The 15,091-nt window shown below is 45.6% G+C and overlaps 2 protein-coding genes across 4 annotated transcripts in view; one reads left to right on the forward strand and one right to left on the reverse strand.

Moving 5' to 3' along the window:
- Positions 1–12,176, reverse strand: part of SCAMP1 (secretory carrier membrane protein 1) — a 131,155-nt gene extending 118,979 nt beyond the window's left edge. The window contains exons 1-3 of the mRNA XM_077817002.1: positions 12,085–12,176; positions 10,882–10,975; positions 2,670–2,801 (exon numbers count right to left, since the gene is read on the reverse strand). The gene's annotated coding sequence lies outside the window, so the exon portion shown is untranslated. The remainder of the gene's footprint in view (positions 1–2,669; positions 2,802–10,881; positions 10,976–12,084) is intronic.
- Positions 12,177–12,398: 222 nt separating this feature from the next.
- The window catches only part of AP3B1 (adaptor related protein complex 3 subunit beta 1), a 339,716-nt gene continuing 337,023 nt past the window's right edge, over positions 12,399–15,091 (forward strand). Inside the window, exon 1 of one of the 3 annotated variants that reach the window (XR_013346132.1) lies at positions 12,399–12,689. Coding sequence is in view for 2 of the 3 variants with exons in the window: in XM_077816999.1 (XP_077673125.1) it covers positions 12,559–12,689 (131 nt within the window). In the remaining variant the exon portion in view is untranslated. The remainder of the gene's footprint in view (positions 12,690–15,091) is intronic. The other 2 variants (XM_077816999.1, XM_077816998.1) reach the window with 2 other exon arrangements.

Raw genomic sequence — 15,091 nt, forward strand, 5'->3', positions numbered from 1 at the left:
AGCCAGAGCTCCGGGGCCTTTAAATCACCTCTTCCAGCTGAGGCCACACCCCCACGCAGGGCTCCGGCATACGATAAGTCCTTTAAATTACTTTCACCCCTGGTGGGAAGCACTCTGGCAGGGGGGCCTCAGGGAAAGAGGCTGAGTAGGAGCGGGGCCTCAGGGCAGAGTGGGCATGGAGCACCCACCAGCAAAACCAAAAGTCAGCGCCTGTGGCCAGTTCTGAAGTCAGAGTGTTCTGTGAACTCAGGTGCTGTTCCTAGCTTCTGCTGCATGGATCAGGGCTGATTCAGGCTGCTGTGGGTGCTGAGTCCCCATGTCTGTCCTCTCTGTGCTCAGTTGAGCTCCCTCCTCTTCTCTAGCCTGCTGGAGCAAGTGCTGCTCCAACTGAAAATCCTCCCACTCCCCAGCATCTGCTCCTCTGTTCAGCGTCCATCTAGTGGATCACACCTAATACCTTGTCTTTGTTTTGGAGTGGTACTCCCATGTGCCAGTGGGGCTCAGTCCTCCCATGACCACATATCAGGCTCTCTTCTGGAGTGAGGCCTATCTGCTCCAATGGGAACCAGACATTTCATAGTCAATCCCTTGCAGCCATCCCAGGTATCTGAAGCAATTCCCACCCCCATAATAGGAGTTGATACTATAGTGAGAAATCCAGGGCGTGCTGCCCTCTTCTCCCTCCTGCCAATCAGGTTTTTTTGGGGGGGGCAGGGAGGAGAGAAAGCTGTGCACCACTCCCAAAGGGAAATAAGATTTTGTGTAATTCTTTGTAAATAAACAGGATTGCACCAAAGAAATGCCTGTCTTGTACCATCAATTTTTGCTTCCTAATGGAAACAACTTTGGAAGGGTGTGAATACTGGCTAACCATGTGGGCTCAAAAGGGGCAACAACTGTTCTTCCCTGAGGGTACCCAGGGGAAGGAGGTAGTATAAATACAGCCTGTTCGCCATTAGTGGTGAATGACCCCATCGGTGCAGGTCGGCGTGCTCTTCATTCCCTGTACCAGCAGGGGTGAATCAAGCTCCCTGATTTTATATAACAGTCATTGCTGATAAAAAGAGAGAAAGAGAACCATGGACATTATAGATCATATAAGCAAAATCGTCTCTAAAGAGTATGTTTTTCAGAGGTTTTCATGAGTTGTCAGGGAAACATTTTATCAAAGTTTGAAAGGAAATCCATTGCCACTTTCAGCTTGGTTAGCAGCTGCGAGATTGATCTCCTTTTTGGTACTAGTTATACATATAGCAGAAAGCTTTTTCCTAGAGAGCTTCTGTAAGAAAGCATATCTGATCTGTTGTGCAAGACAGAGTTCAGACTAGCACAGGTTCTGAAACAGAACTGTACAAAAGTATGAAGTGATATTTTTCTCTCCGGTTTTCTCTTTTCTATATTTCTTTCATATGAGAACAAATCATTGAAATTAGTTTAAGAATGAAAAAAGTTGAATTTTTAGTTAACTGCCTCAGGTATAGTCTACACTTAAAAATTAGATTGACCTAGCTTCTTTGCCCAAGGCTGTGAAAAATGTCACGCTTGAGTGATGTGGTTAGGTCGACCTAACCTGCAGTGTAGAAGCAGTTAGGTTGACAGAAGAATTATTCTGTTGACCTAGCTACTGCCTCTTGGAGAGGTAGATTAACTATATCAATGGAAAACCCCCTTTCAGCAATGAAGAAAGTCTCTACTCTGCTGCACTACCGCAGCACAGCTGCACACTGTAGCTGTGCTGCTGTACTACATACATACCCTCAGAGAGAAAAGGATTTCTGTCTGACTCATAGGAACTGTTTGGACTGAAGTACTGAGTAGTAGAGTTAAACTCTATTGTGGAGCACTGAATGTGAGAACTCTACAGCACAGAACTGTGGAAATTAAAGGACTGGACTCCACAGTAAGCCGGGACTTTCGCCTCTCTGAACACAGAGTAGAAGGGCAATTAGTGCTATAACTTCCCAAGTACTTTTAAAAATCATCTATAATAGTATTGTAATATTTTTGAAAGAACCCAATGAAATGGCTTGGCTTAACAGATTTCCTTTCATTCCTTTAGAGAGGGAATTGGGAATGGGATCTGATAAGATAAATAAGGCTGAGAATGCTAAGGGTCATTAATTTATTCTCAAAGATATTTACAGGAAGCCATACACACTTCCAACTTGTGCAAAGCACAGTGAGATGTCCAGGCTCAATAATCATAGTACTTGGCTTTTATACAATGTTCTTCCTCTAGAGATCTCCAAACTTTTTACAGAGACAGATAAGTATCATTATTCCCATTTTACAGGTGCGGAAACCGACAAACAGAGAGTTGGAATGACTTGCTCAGGGCCACACAGCCTGTTGGTAGCACAGCCAAAAATAGACCCAGATCTGCTGACTCCTAGCCCACTGGACCATACCGCCTTGGTAGAAGTCAGTTCATAACATCTAAGAGTGATTTATGCAAGTTAAAGTATTTGTGCTTTCTCCATAGCAAAACTTTCCATTAGCAGGGACAAATATACTAGATCTGAGGTTCCCAGCTGCGATCCATGGACAACTACTGGTGGATAGTCTGTGGAGAGCTGGCTTATCACATGGTGCTGACTCCTCCTTATTTTCAAATGCTAAATTGCATTAAAAGACAGCTAAAATTATATTAAATACTTTTCTAATGTTACCTTTTCATGTCCTTGCTGTAGTTGCCATAGGGATTGTGATAAATGAAGGGGAGGGTAGCTCCCTTTTATGGACACTCAGCCAGCCAGTTAGCTACAAAATCCCTGTTAGTAGCTGTTCTCTACTTGCTTTACCTGTAAAGGGTTAAAAAAGCCCATAGGTGAAAGGAAGGGAGTGGGTACCTGATGAAAAGAGCCAATGGGAATGGTAGAACTTTTTAAAATTGGGAAAAAACTTTCCCTTTGTCTGTCTCTTGTGGTTCTCCAGAGAGAGGACACACAGAGCAGCTATGCTGTAAGAAGCTTTAAACCACGTATGAAAAATCATCAGATCATACCTTGAAACTATTTATCTGAAACCCCAGATATGGAAGATCAGGGAATGTTTAGGAAGAAGTGATTAGGTTTATCCCTTTTATTTCTTTATGGCTTGTGGACTCCTCTGTGCTAACCCCGGGTGCTTTTGTTTTGCTTGTAGCCTTTAAGCTGGACTTCAAAAAATCCATTCTTGATGCTTAATTATTATATTTACTCTTTTTAAAATCTAGCCATAGCCTACATTCCAGATGTATTTTCTTTTTTTTTGTTTTTGATAAAATTTACCTTTTTTAAAAACAGGATTGGGTTTTTTGTGTCCTAAGAGGTTTGTGCATATGTGGTTTAATTAGCTGGTGGCAACAGCTGATCTCCTTTGTTTTCTTTCTCAGCTCTTCCCTGGGAGCGGGGCGGTGAAAGGGCTTGAGGGTACTCCACAGGGAGGAATTCCCAACTGTGCCTTCCTGGGTCCAAAGGGTTTTTTTTGCACTTGGGTGGTGGCAGCATCTATGGGCCCCCACCTTCTGCACTCAAAGTGCCAGAGTGGGGAATCAGCCTTAATAGGGATTTTAAACGGAAGGTGATCCACCAATCTGTGTATTAAAATGTGGCCCACACTATGAAAAAGGTTGGGAATGTCTGTGCAAGATAATTTTTAGTAACATGATTTCCACATATTGCATTTTTATTTCAATTTTCTTTGCTGTATAATCTTGTACATAATGTGAGTAAATATTAGAATTACAATTTCCTTTGTAGAAAGAAAAGGAGTACTTGTGGCACCTTAGAGACTAACGAATTTATTTGAGCATGAGCTTTCGTGAGCTACAGTGAGCTGTAGCTCACGAAAGCTCATGCTCAAATAAATTCGTTAGTCTCTAAGGTGCCACAAGTACTCCTTTTCTTTCTGCGAATACAGACTAACACGGCTGTTACTCTGAAATTTCCTTTGTATCATTTTTAAGGATGTGTCTTCTAACAGGCTTGTTAATCAGTATCATGGATAATGTGATATCAGAGTCACTTTCTTCTAGTACTGAAAAAGGAGCTTAATTAAATAAGAAAACAGAGTTATTGTTAAAGTTTTTCTCTCTCTCTCTCTGTTTCACGGTAGAGCTCATGCATAAAACCTTCCCCTGCCTGGATTTCTGAAGCAGATTTAAAGAAACAGTACACATATAGTCATGTCCTAGAGCAGAAGTTCTAAAACTGTGGTCCATGGATCACCAGTGGTCCGCAAGCTCCATTCATGTGGTCCGTGGATAGTTCCCTCTAAGGTGCGCACCTGGACAGTCGCACATGAGAGAATGAAGAGCCACCCACCTAATTAGTGGAGCTGCACAGGCATGGAGAAGACGCACATGTAAGGTGAGGTGGTGGCTTTGGGGGGAATAAGGAGTATGTGGAAGGGGGCAGTGGGGTGAGAAGAGAGGGCGGGGGGAATTTGGGACATGCAGGGATGCGGTGGCCAGAGAACGAGACGACTTTTCCCAGCGCCAAGGCTGCAGCTGCCGGGGAGAGATGGCCCTCCTACCCAGCCTCAGCTCTGTGGTTGCTGTGGGGGGTGGGGGTGGGGGAAAGATGCCCCTCCTTCCCAGCCCCAGCTCGGGGGCTGCTGCATTGGGGGAGAGAGGGAGAGACCCCCCTCCTTCATGGCCCCAGCTTGGGGGCTGCCGTGGCGGGGGAGACCCCCCTCCTTCCCAACCCCAGCTCGGGGGCTGCCGCAGCAGGGGAGAGAGGGCACATCCATCGCATTAGAAAGGTAAGACTACTGATATTAAATAATGAGTTGTGTGCTTTTATTTGTAGAACAAAAAATGTTAATTATTTTTTTTTATATAGTGCTTTTACCCAAACCGCTTTATGATAGTTAGCTAATTGTACAAACAACATTTGGAAAGATCAGGAACATTTGGAAAGTGATCAGGAACAGCCAGCATGGATTCACCAAGGGAAGGTCATGCCTGACTAATCTAATTGCCTTTTATGATGAGATTACTGGTTCTGTGGATGAAGGGAAAGCAGTGGATGTATTGTTTCTTGACTTTAGCAAAGCTTTTGACACGGTCTCCCACAGTATTCTTGTCAGCAAGTTAAGGAAGTATGGGCTGGATGAATGCACTATAAGGTGGGTAGAAAGCTGGCTAGATTGTCGGGCTCAACGAGTAGTGATCAATGGCTCCATGTCTAGTTGGCAGCCGGTATCAAGTGGAGTGCCCCAAGGGTCGGTCCTGGGGCCGGTTTTGTTCAATATCTTCATAAATGATCTGGAGGATGGTGTGGATTGCACTCCCAGCAAATTTGCGGATGATACTAAACTGGGAGGAGTGGTAGATACGCTGGAGGGGAGGGATAGGATACAGAAGGACCTAGACAAATTGGAGGATTGGGCCAAAAGAAATCTGATGAGGTTCAATAAGGATAAGTGCAGGGTCCTGCACTTAGGATGGAAGAATCCAATGCACCGCTACAGACTAGGGACCGAATGGCTAGGCAGCAGTTCTGCGGAAAAGGACCTAGAGGTGACAGTGGATGAGAAGCTGGATATGAGTCAGCAGTGTGCCCTTGTTGCCAAGAAGGCCAATGGCATTTTGGGATGTATAAGTAGGGGCATAGCGAGCAGATCGAGGGACGTGATCGTTCCCCTCTATTCGACATTGGGAGGCCTCATCTGGAGTACTGTGTCCAGTTTTGGGCCCCACACTACAAGAAGGATGTGGATAAATTGGAGAGAGTCCAGCGAAGGGCAACAAAAATGATTAGGGGTCTAGAACACATGACTTATGAGGAGAGGCTGAGGGAGCTGGGATTGTTTAGCCTGCAGAAGAGAAGAATGAGGGGGGATTTGATAGCTGCTTTCAACTACCTGAAAGGGGGTTCCAAAGAGGATGGATCTAGACTGTTCTCAATGGTAGCAGATGACAGAACGAGGAGTAATGGTCTCAAGTTGCAGTGGGGGAGGTTTAGATTGGATATTAGGAAAAACTTTTTCACTAAGAGGGTGGTGAAACACTGGAATGTGTTACCTAGGGAGGTGGTGGAATCTCGTTCCTTAGAGGTTTTTAAGGTCAGGCTTGACAAAGCCCTGGCTGGGATGATTTAACTGGGAATTGGTCCTGCTTCAAGCAGGGGGTTGGACTAGATGACCTTCAGGGGTCCCTTCCAACCCTGATATTCTATGATTCTATGATCATTAAGTGGCCTGCCGAGACCCTCAGCAATTTTCAAGTGGTCCACGAAAAAAAAGTTTGAGAACTACTTTTCTAGGTCAGGGGTGGCCAACCTGAGCACCCCCCGGCACATTGGAATGTTGGCGCCTGTAGCTCCAGCCCCGGAGTCGGTGCCTGTACAAGGAGCTGCATATTAACCTCTGAAGAGCTGCATGTGGCTCTGGAGCCACAGGTTGGCCACCACTGGTCTAGGTATTATTCTGGGGAAGGTCTATGGCCTGTGTTATATAGGAGGACAGACTAAATGATCATAGTGGTCCCTTCTAGCTTTGGAATCTATGAATCCATTAATAGAGTTTGTATAGATTAGGGTAAAGGTATTTTTTTCCAAAAATATGTTAAGTAACATTTTAACTAACACTTTTTAAAATACTATGGTAGACAAGGCAAATTATATTATAACATGTTTAGGTGGACAAGATTATTTGCTTGAGGCAAACCTTAGGCTCCCCTCTAGGGTTCGCCTCAACTAACACATTATAGTATAGATGTGCCCTGTCTGCATTAATGTTTTAAAATGTATTAGTTTAAATGTGTTAGCGAACATATTTTTAAAAAGCACCTTTTATCCTCATTTAGAAAGAACCATTATAACCAATGAGGGTTTCAGGTGCATGGTTGCTTATCTGTCTATCTTCTTTGTGTTGTTCCCCAACCATGGCTCCATAAGGTCCAGTGATTTGGCCTCCCTCTGCATCACACATCTAGATCAGAGATCAGAGCATGAGAAGGAAAGCATCACTCTTGAATTTCTGGAACAAAATCACTCTCCACTTACTCATGATTTCAGCCTTTGCATTCTCTGAACCTTATGTACAAACATCTCCCAATGAGTTCCTTATTTAGGCAGACACCAATTGTGGCTTTACTTTCAGACTGCTGCACTAAAACAATTAACCCTCTACATTACAGTCTTGAAGTTTCATCTGCACTACCTCTCTGTGTTTACTTCCCACTAATATTTGCAAATATTTGTCTGGTAGGAATATTCACAGACTCATTAGAAAATTGACATAAAAAGAGAATTTCAAATTTATAATAATGAAAACTACTCACACTTGAAACCTTGTTATATGAATGACATGAAGAAGAGCTCTGTGTAAGTTTGAAAGCTTGTCTCTCTCACCAACGTAAGTTAGTTCAATAAAAGATATTACCTCACCTACCTTGTCTAATATCCTGGGATCAACAGAGCCACAAGAATACTCCATTTAAGAGTAATACTCATTCAAGTAAGGAACAGAAACATACCATGTGACCTGTAAGTCCAGTCAAAGGAGCTTTAATTTTGACTACAGAAAACTCAGTCAACTGCTTGTAAAGAAGCTTACACAGCAATAGTTTGAGAAATTATTCACTGAATAATTTTGAATAATTGGTGCAGCTGTAGGAAGGGGGACTGTAAGGGAGTAAGTTTCACCTTTGTTATCCTGGGGTCAGTTCTACACCAGACTTAGCACAGACTAGTACAATTTAGGGACTGCTCTTATCTACACTGACTGGATATAGTGCTAAAGGGCTTTCCACCTCTGTGGATTACTGGAGCGCATTGTCCTCCAGATACACCAATTTCTTGCCCGTCCCTGAACTCAACATATCCCTTGTTCTATGGAGTCCCAGTGGGTGGTATATCACAGAGCTCTTCTCACTGGAGACTCCCTTGTGCCAGGAGAATCTCCAGCTGAGGAGAGCCACCTGCTTTTCAGCCCCTTTGCACAATTTGAGAGATGCAAAGGGCCCAGATTGTAGGCGAGGATCTTCTGCCCCATAAAGTTAAAATGGAACATGAAAGCTGCGGGAGACTGAAATTAAGTGGTATAGGCAAGGGAGAAAGTTATGTTTAGAGAAAAGCTTTGAAAAGAGATGGAGAATTAATGAAGCCCAGAAATATAGAATAGCTCCTTCAGAGAGCAATAGCTGCAGAAGAGAAGACTCCACACCACTTGTATTGTGCTTTTGAGGAGAAAAACTGAGGAGGCTACTGCTGGATGAATAATGGAATGGGAAAAGGAGTGCAGACAGCCAGGGAACAGTTATTTCTGACATTTTCCTAAGGGTGAAACACTTCAGTTATTTGCCCTACTGGAAAATCTTCTCTAATATTTGATAATTTATAAATGGTTTCTGGGAGGAATGTAACAAATTGGCTGAGAATCAGGTCTGTAAGCAGTTGCTACACTCAACTGCACTTGTATATGAAAGGGGTGAAAAGGCCAATAAATTATTTTCTTGGCAGATCAAGAATGAGGAAGTTGAAAGATTTATCTTGGAAACAACACTGGATACACAGATGGTAATTTCAGAAATTTAATCAAGCTTTTTTGTCACAGACTCCACTTGCAGCCATCTCAGTGCAGTGTCTGTTCAAGACTGGAGCATGTGATGTAGCCTGAAACTGAAAGGAACATTCAAAATTGTGCCCCTGTAGTACAGCCTCTCTGGTTTGTCTTGGAGTAAGACAAATGATTTTTCTATGCTTAGGGGGTTGTAATTCAAAAGCCGTTCCACTTGCCCGGTTAATTTGATCAAAATAATTTTGCTGGTAATGCACTAATTATCTCTAGGGCAGTGGTTCTCAAACTTTTTTTTCCGTGGACCACTTGAAAATTGCTGAGGGTCTTGGTGGACCACTTAATGATCTTTCCAAATGTTGTTTGTACCATTAGCTAACTATTGTAAAGTGGTTTGGATAAAAGCGCTATATAAAAAAAAATAATGTTTTTTTGTTCTACAAATAAAAGCACACAACTCATATTTTAATACCAGTAGTCTTACCTTTCTCATGTGATGGATGTGCCCTCTCTCCCCTGCTGCGGCAGCCCCTGAGCTGGGGCTGGGAAAGTGGGGGTCTCCCGCATTGCAGCAGCCCACAAGCTGGGGCTGGGAAGGAGGGGGATCCCTCCCTCTCTCCTCTGCTGCGGCAGCCCCTGAGTTGGGGCTGGGAAGGACGGGGGTCTCTCCCTCTCTCCCCCACCACAGCAGCCACAGAGCTGAGGCTGGGAAGGAGAACCATCTCTCCCCGACAGCTGCAGCCCTGGAGCTGGGGAAAGTCGTCTCTCTGGCCACAGCAGCCCTGCACATCCCAAATTCCTCTCACCCCCTCTTCTTACCCCACTGCCCCCTCCCACCTACTCCTTATTCCCCCCAAAGCCACCACCTCACCTTACATGTGCATCTTCTCCAGGATCCAGACACCTAATTAGTGGAGCCACGCCTGTGCGGCTCCACTAATTAGGTGGGTGGCCCTTCATTCTCTCGTGTCCAACCGCCCAGGCACGCACCTTAGAGGGAACTATCCGTGGACCATCTGAATGGAGCAGTGGTCTGCGGATCACAGTTTGAGAACCTCTGACCTAGACCATATCTTTTTAAAAAAAATCCAATCTTGATTTAAAAATTGTCAGTGACAGAGAATCCGCCATGACCCCGGTAAATTGTTTCAATGGTTAATTACCCTTACTGTTAAAAATGTACGCTTTATTTCCAGTCTGAATTTCTGTAGCTTCAATTTCCACCCATTGCATCATGTTATATCTTTCTCTGTTAGATTGAAGAGCTCATTATTAAATATTTGTTCCCCATGTAGACACTTATAGGTTGTAATCAAGTCACTCCTTAACCTTCTCTTTGTTAAGCTAAATAAATTGAGCTCTTTGAGTCTATTACTATGACATATTTTCTAATTCTTTAATCATTCTTGTGGCTTTCCTCTGAACCATCTGCAATTTATCATCCATCATGAATTGTGGACACCAGAATTGGACACAATATTCTAGCAGCAGTTGTACCAGTGCCAAATATAGACATAAAATAACCTCTCTAGTCTGATTTGAGATTCCTCTGTTTATGAACCTCAGGATTGCCTTAGCTGTTTTGGCCACAGCATCACATCATCATATGATGCGACTGTATCATTTGTTGTTTCCCCAAATAGGGAGCAGAAATATTTATTAAATACTTCTGCCTTTTCTGTATTATTATTGATAATTCTACCATTTCCATATAGTAATGGACCAATACTATTATTGTGATTCTTTTTTTGTATGTTTGTCTAGATTAGGACAAGAAGTAGAGGTTAAATTGGAGATAGCTAACTCATATTAGCTAAACCAGGCCTCAATATAACCACAACCAGTTCCTGTATTGTAGACACAAGTTAATACATTTTACTTCAATATAGCTGGTCGAGGTCAACCTTCAAGGGAAAGCTAAGGTTCCTAGGGCTGACTTTAACTGGCACAATCAAGGTGAAAAGTGGTAACTTGCCTCAATGATAGGGGAAAAAGTCATGGATAGTTAATATATGTTAGCCCTAAGCCTCAATGTCTAGACAAAAACCTTGGACATAACAAGATTGTTTGCTGTCCTGTCTTCTTTTTTTTTTTCCTTTTTAATGGTCTATTTTTATGTAAATGGATTAGACTACGCTTTATTGATTCAAGGAAATCTTGTACAAAATTTCCATCCCAGGAATAGTTCCACAAGAGACAATTCATATTCTAATGGCACTGTATGATAAACAAAGAAAGACAGTTATGCATTTGTGTTACTATCTGATGCTTAATATTTTTCCCTTTGTACCTTGTCATTTACTTGAAGATAAAATATACTAGACCTCATACAGCAGGTTTGAAAGTTGATCCAAACATTTTAAAATCATTATACAGTACCTGAGCCATTATCTGTGACAACTGTTGCTGGGATTATGTTACTAGTGAATATAGATTTCCTATTTGATATGGTGCTTGATAGGATTCTCAATATCTGGAAAGATGAAATAATAATCATTAATGAACAGACATTCCTTTCTATTACAGTGAAATGAATCAAAGCCCACCAGATATGCAGGCTTTATTCCAAATACCATTAGCACCCTGCAAGTGCTACATTCAGGGGTGAAAGTAAAATGGAGCTCTTACTGGTACAGGGCTGCTCTGGCCTCCTTGGAAGGCATGGGGCCTCGGGTGGAAGGGGCGGGGCTGGGGTCAGCGTCCCCCAGCCAGTCCATCTGAGCTCCCTGGCCCATGCTGCCCAGGGCTCCAGCAGCGATTTAAAGGGCCTAACCCTAACCCTTTTAAATTGCAGCCCTGAGGCAGCTACTTCTTTTGCCCCCCTCCATCCCTTCGGCGGCCGGGTGGGGGGCAAAAGGGGCAGAGACATTAAAGCGCTGTGGCAGCGCTTTAACATTGCTGTCCCTTTTGCACCCCCCCATTGGCGGCCCTGCTGGTAGGGACACGGCAGCGCTTTAAAGTCAGTAGTACAGGCTGGTACTGGTAGCTATCTTTTATCGGTACGCCGTACTGGCCCGTATCTCCTTACTTTCACCACTGGCTACACAGTAAATAATACCATTGGTTCTTTTGCTTTCAATAATATTTAAAACCTGCACTTAGTACTCGTTTAATATTTTAGTATTGGGCCAGTAAATAGTGTTATGAGTCTATCCTTTAAATTTCTCTGTTCCTAGATGTTTCTTATTAGCATTTTCTAGGTCTTTGTTTCACGTAGACATGGGCATTATCATTCTGTTCATTTTCAGTAATACTTGTTTTACATGTTCTAGTTTATCCTTGAACAGAGGCATTACTTCCCTGAACCACTAAGCAATGTGTAATTTGAAGATCACTTTCTTTGACTTATGGGTCTTAATTATTTTCTGTTTCCTGTTTTCCCCGTCTTTGTTAATTTTTTTTCTTTTTGACATTTTTTTGCTTTCTATTTTTTTTTTAAATCTCCCCTTCCTATTCCCCACTTAGCCAAAGGCACCATGCTGCATGAGGTGGGGTGGTGCTGTAAGATCAGACGTAAATTTTTCTGGCTTAGCTGAGTGCCATTGGAGCAAAGCAGAGAAGCTTTGGGCTGTAGCACTGTACCTGTGAACTGCTCCTGGGTTTGGATATTGTATTGCTTCCTTGGGTGCCAGTACTAGCCCAGGCTGTTCCCTTCCGCCCGGCACCGGACGTTGCCTCAGGAAGGAGATACCGCCCTTGTCCCTCATCACAAAGATGCCGATTCTCCCCTCAGTGGAGAGGGAGGAGGGTGACGGAACCACACCACGCGCTCACAGGCCGCCGGCTCACGCCAACAGCTTGGGCGGAGCCTCACGCGCCTTCTCTCTTCCCCTCCGGGCCGGCGGCCACTGAGTTGCCATAGTAACATTAGAACTCTGAGACTGGGAAAGTTCCGCTTCTGCAGCTCCACCCCATCATGTGACACCCCCACCCCCTCCAGCCCCAGCCGCTGCCGTTAGCTTCCGGGAAGAGTCTGGTCCGGTGTGCGTGCGCTCGCGAGTAAGTTCCGTTCGGCGACAGGGCAACCGCCAGGAGAATAGCCGCCGCCGCCGCAGCATGTCCGCGAGCAACCTTGGCTACAATGAGCAGGGCGGGGAGGCGGCTCCGGAGCAGGGGCAGGAGGCGACGCCCACCACAGCCCCCTCCGTCCCCGCGGCCTTCGGGCTCTTCAGCAGCGACACCAAGAAGTAAGGGGGGGGGAGGGGGGGCTGTGGCGGTTGGCAGAGGGCGGGGATAGCGAGTGCGGAGGAGCAGGGCGGGGCAGGAGGGCGTACGGGAGAGCCTGGCATTGCGGCGGAGTGGGCAGGGCGGGCAGCGCGGGGGGTACCCTAGCATACGCTGACCGTTATCGCGCTCCTGTGCGCAGCTGCGTACGTTGAATGAGGCTCCGCTGGTTGATGGCCACAGACCCACTTGCTTAGTACACAACTTTTAAAAACAACTTACTTGGAGAGCTGGTTGCACGAACTTACAGCCCCAGGAAAACAAAACGATGCAAAATCAGCGTACCCTGGGGGCAGGGACTGTTTTTAGAACCAGTGGTACCTGGTGGGACAGGCGTTTCCATGCAGGTTCTGAGTGTGATGGGTGCCTTTGTAGCAAATCGGTGACTACCATTTTTCTGATTGCTTTATAAAACATTTAGTTACTGCATCTATTTAAGCAGTTGGTGTCTTTGTTAATAGATAACAGAACAAAAATACACTTTAAAATTGTTCTAGTTTTAAACTGTTTTAGGTTGTAGTTCATCAGCAGTTTTGATGCTTAATACTTAGCGAAAGATCATTTTATTTTTACAGGTAAATAAGGGTTCTAAAAGATGCTGGTATTCTTATGGGACACTTGTAGTTATGATGTTTAAAGAAGACACCTCCATGGGTTGGTGTTAAACATAATGTGGAAGATGTTTAGTTTTGCACAGTTGTCTCAGGACAAAACTGAGGAAATAGAATATCCTTGGATTTAGCATGGAGACTGCATAAGCATACTGGTACAGAGTGGTTGGATCCTCTTAAATCTGAAAGACAAGAAACACAACTAGTACTAAATAGCAAAGTTCAAGAAAGACAAGGTGGGACAGGTAATATCTTTTCTTGGGTCAACCTGTCTTGTACTCCTGATGGAATGCTGTGCACAATATTATAGAATTATGCAAATTTTATTTGTCAATAAATAAATGTGGAAGTCCAGCATGGCAGTGGGTAGCACAGGCGACTGGCTGCATGGAGGTGGGAGATTGCCCTATAGCTCCCCGAGGGCACAGACTCGGCAGGCAGTGAGGCTGCACCTGACCCTGACACAGCGCAAGGGTCAGGCATGCCCTAGAGATCCGTGTCCTGGGTGATCTCCCACCTCCATGCAGCCAGTGGCCTGTGCGCCCCACTGCTACCCTGGAGCTTCCACATTTATTTATTCACAAATAAAATAAGCAGGATTTTAAAATACTGTGCATAGAGTTTTTAATTTTTCGGTGCTGAATTCCCTCAGGAGTAGTGGGTAAAGCAACTCACCAAGGTTAGCAGCCCAATGCCAGGTCCACGAAGTGTGGGCAGGCAGGCTTAGGCCAGCAGGGTCCAAATGTGAAGGAGCTTAGTGTGGGGGTATCTAGGTGTGGGGTGAGAGAGTTGTGTGTGGGGCAATACGGGTGCGGACAACTCAATGGACGGTCTGGATGCAGGGGGGATCTGGAGGCACGGGCTAGTTGGGGGAGGATTCTGGGTGCAGGGGCAATGGGACTCTGCAGGAGGAGTCCGGGTGCTGGGGAGTGGGGCTTGGAGGTGTGGGGATCTGGGTGCAGCTGGTTGGGGCTCAGTGGGTAAGTGGTCCAGGTGTGGGGGGCTCATGGGGTGGTCTAGGTGCATATGGGGTGGGGCTCATCCGCATGGGGGTTCAAGTGCAGGGGGCTCAGTGGGGGCTGGTCTGGTTGCAGGGGTGGGGTCTGGATGCAGGGAGGAGATACAGAGGAGGTGGGGCTGGACGGGAGGGGTCTGGGTATGGGGGGGGGTCCGGATGTAAGGGGGTTGGGCAGATGGGGGATTAGCTCCCCATACAGTGACCCCCTCCCCTATGGCTGAGGAGTGATGGGGGCAGGAAGTGGGGTGGGGGTGTGGAGCTGCGGGAGGTTTCTGGGGTTGCATCTGGATTGGTCCTGCTTTGAGCAGGGGGTTGGACTAGATGACTTCCTGAGGTCCCTTCCAACCCAGATATTCTATGATTCTATGATCTGACCGGGCCCTGGCTGCTCTGTGCTGGGAAAGCGTGCTCCTTCCCCAGCCCAGCTGGGACTAGCAGCTGAGCACGGCACAGGGTAGGAGCCATTAGCTGGGGTGGGGCTGGGGAGCACCAGGTGTGTGTGGGGTGTCTGGATGCAGGGGAGAGACTTGGCAGCGTGGGAGTTTGGGTGTGGTGGGCTCAGTGCCGGGGGTTCTCATTGTGGGGGTGTGAATCTTGATGGAGATCTGGACGCATGGGGGTTGGGCAAGGGTGGGGGTCTGACCTGCCCATCCCCGCAATGATTTACCTCTCTGATGGCTGCTCTGGGTGCTGGAAATAATGCACCCGCCCTGCTGGGGAGGGGTGCCTGACCGCT

The sequence above is a fragment of the Eretmochelys imbricata genome, chromosome 5 (genome assembly GCF_965152235.1).
Source record: "Eretmochelys imbricata isolate rEreImb1 chromosome 5, rEreImb1.hap1, whole genome shotgun sequence".
NCBI classification, from domain to species: Eukaryota; Metazoa; Chordata; order Testudines; family Cheloniidae; genus Eretmochelys; species Eretmochelys imbricata.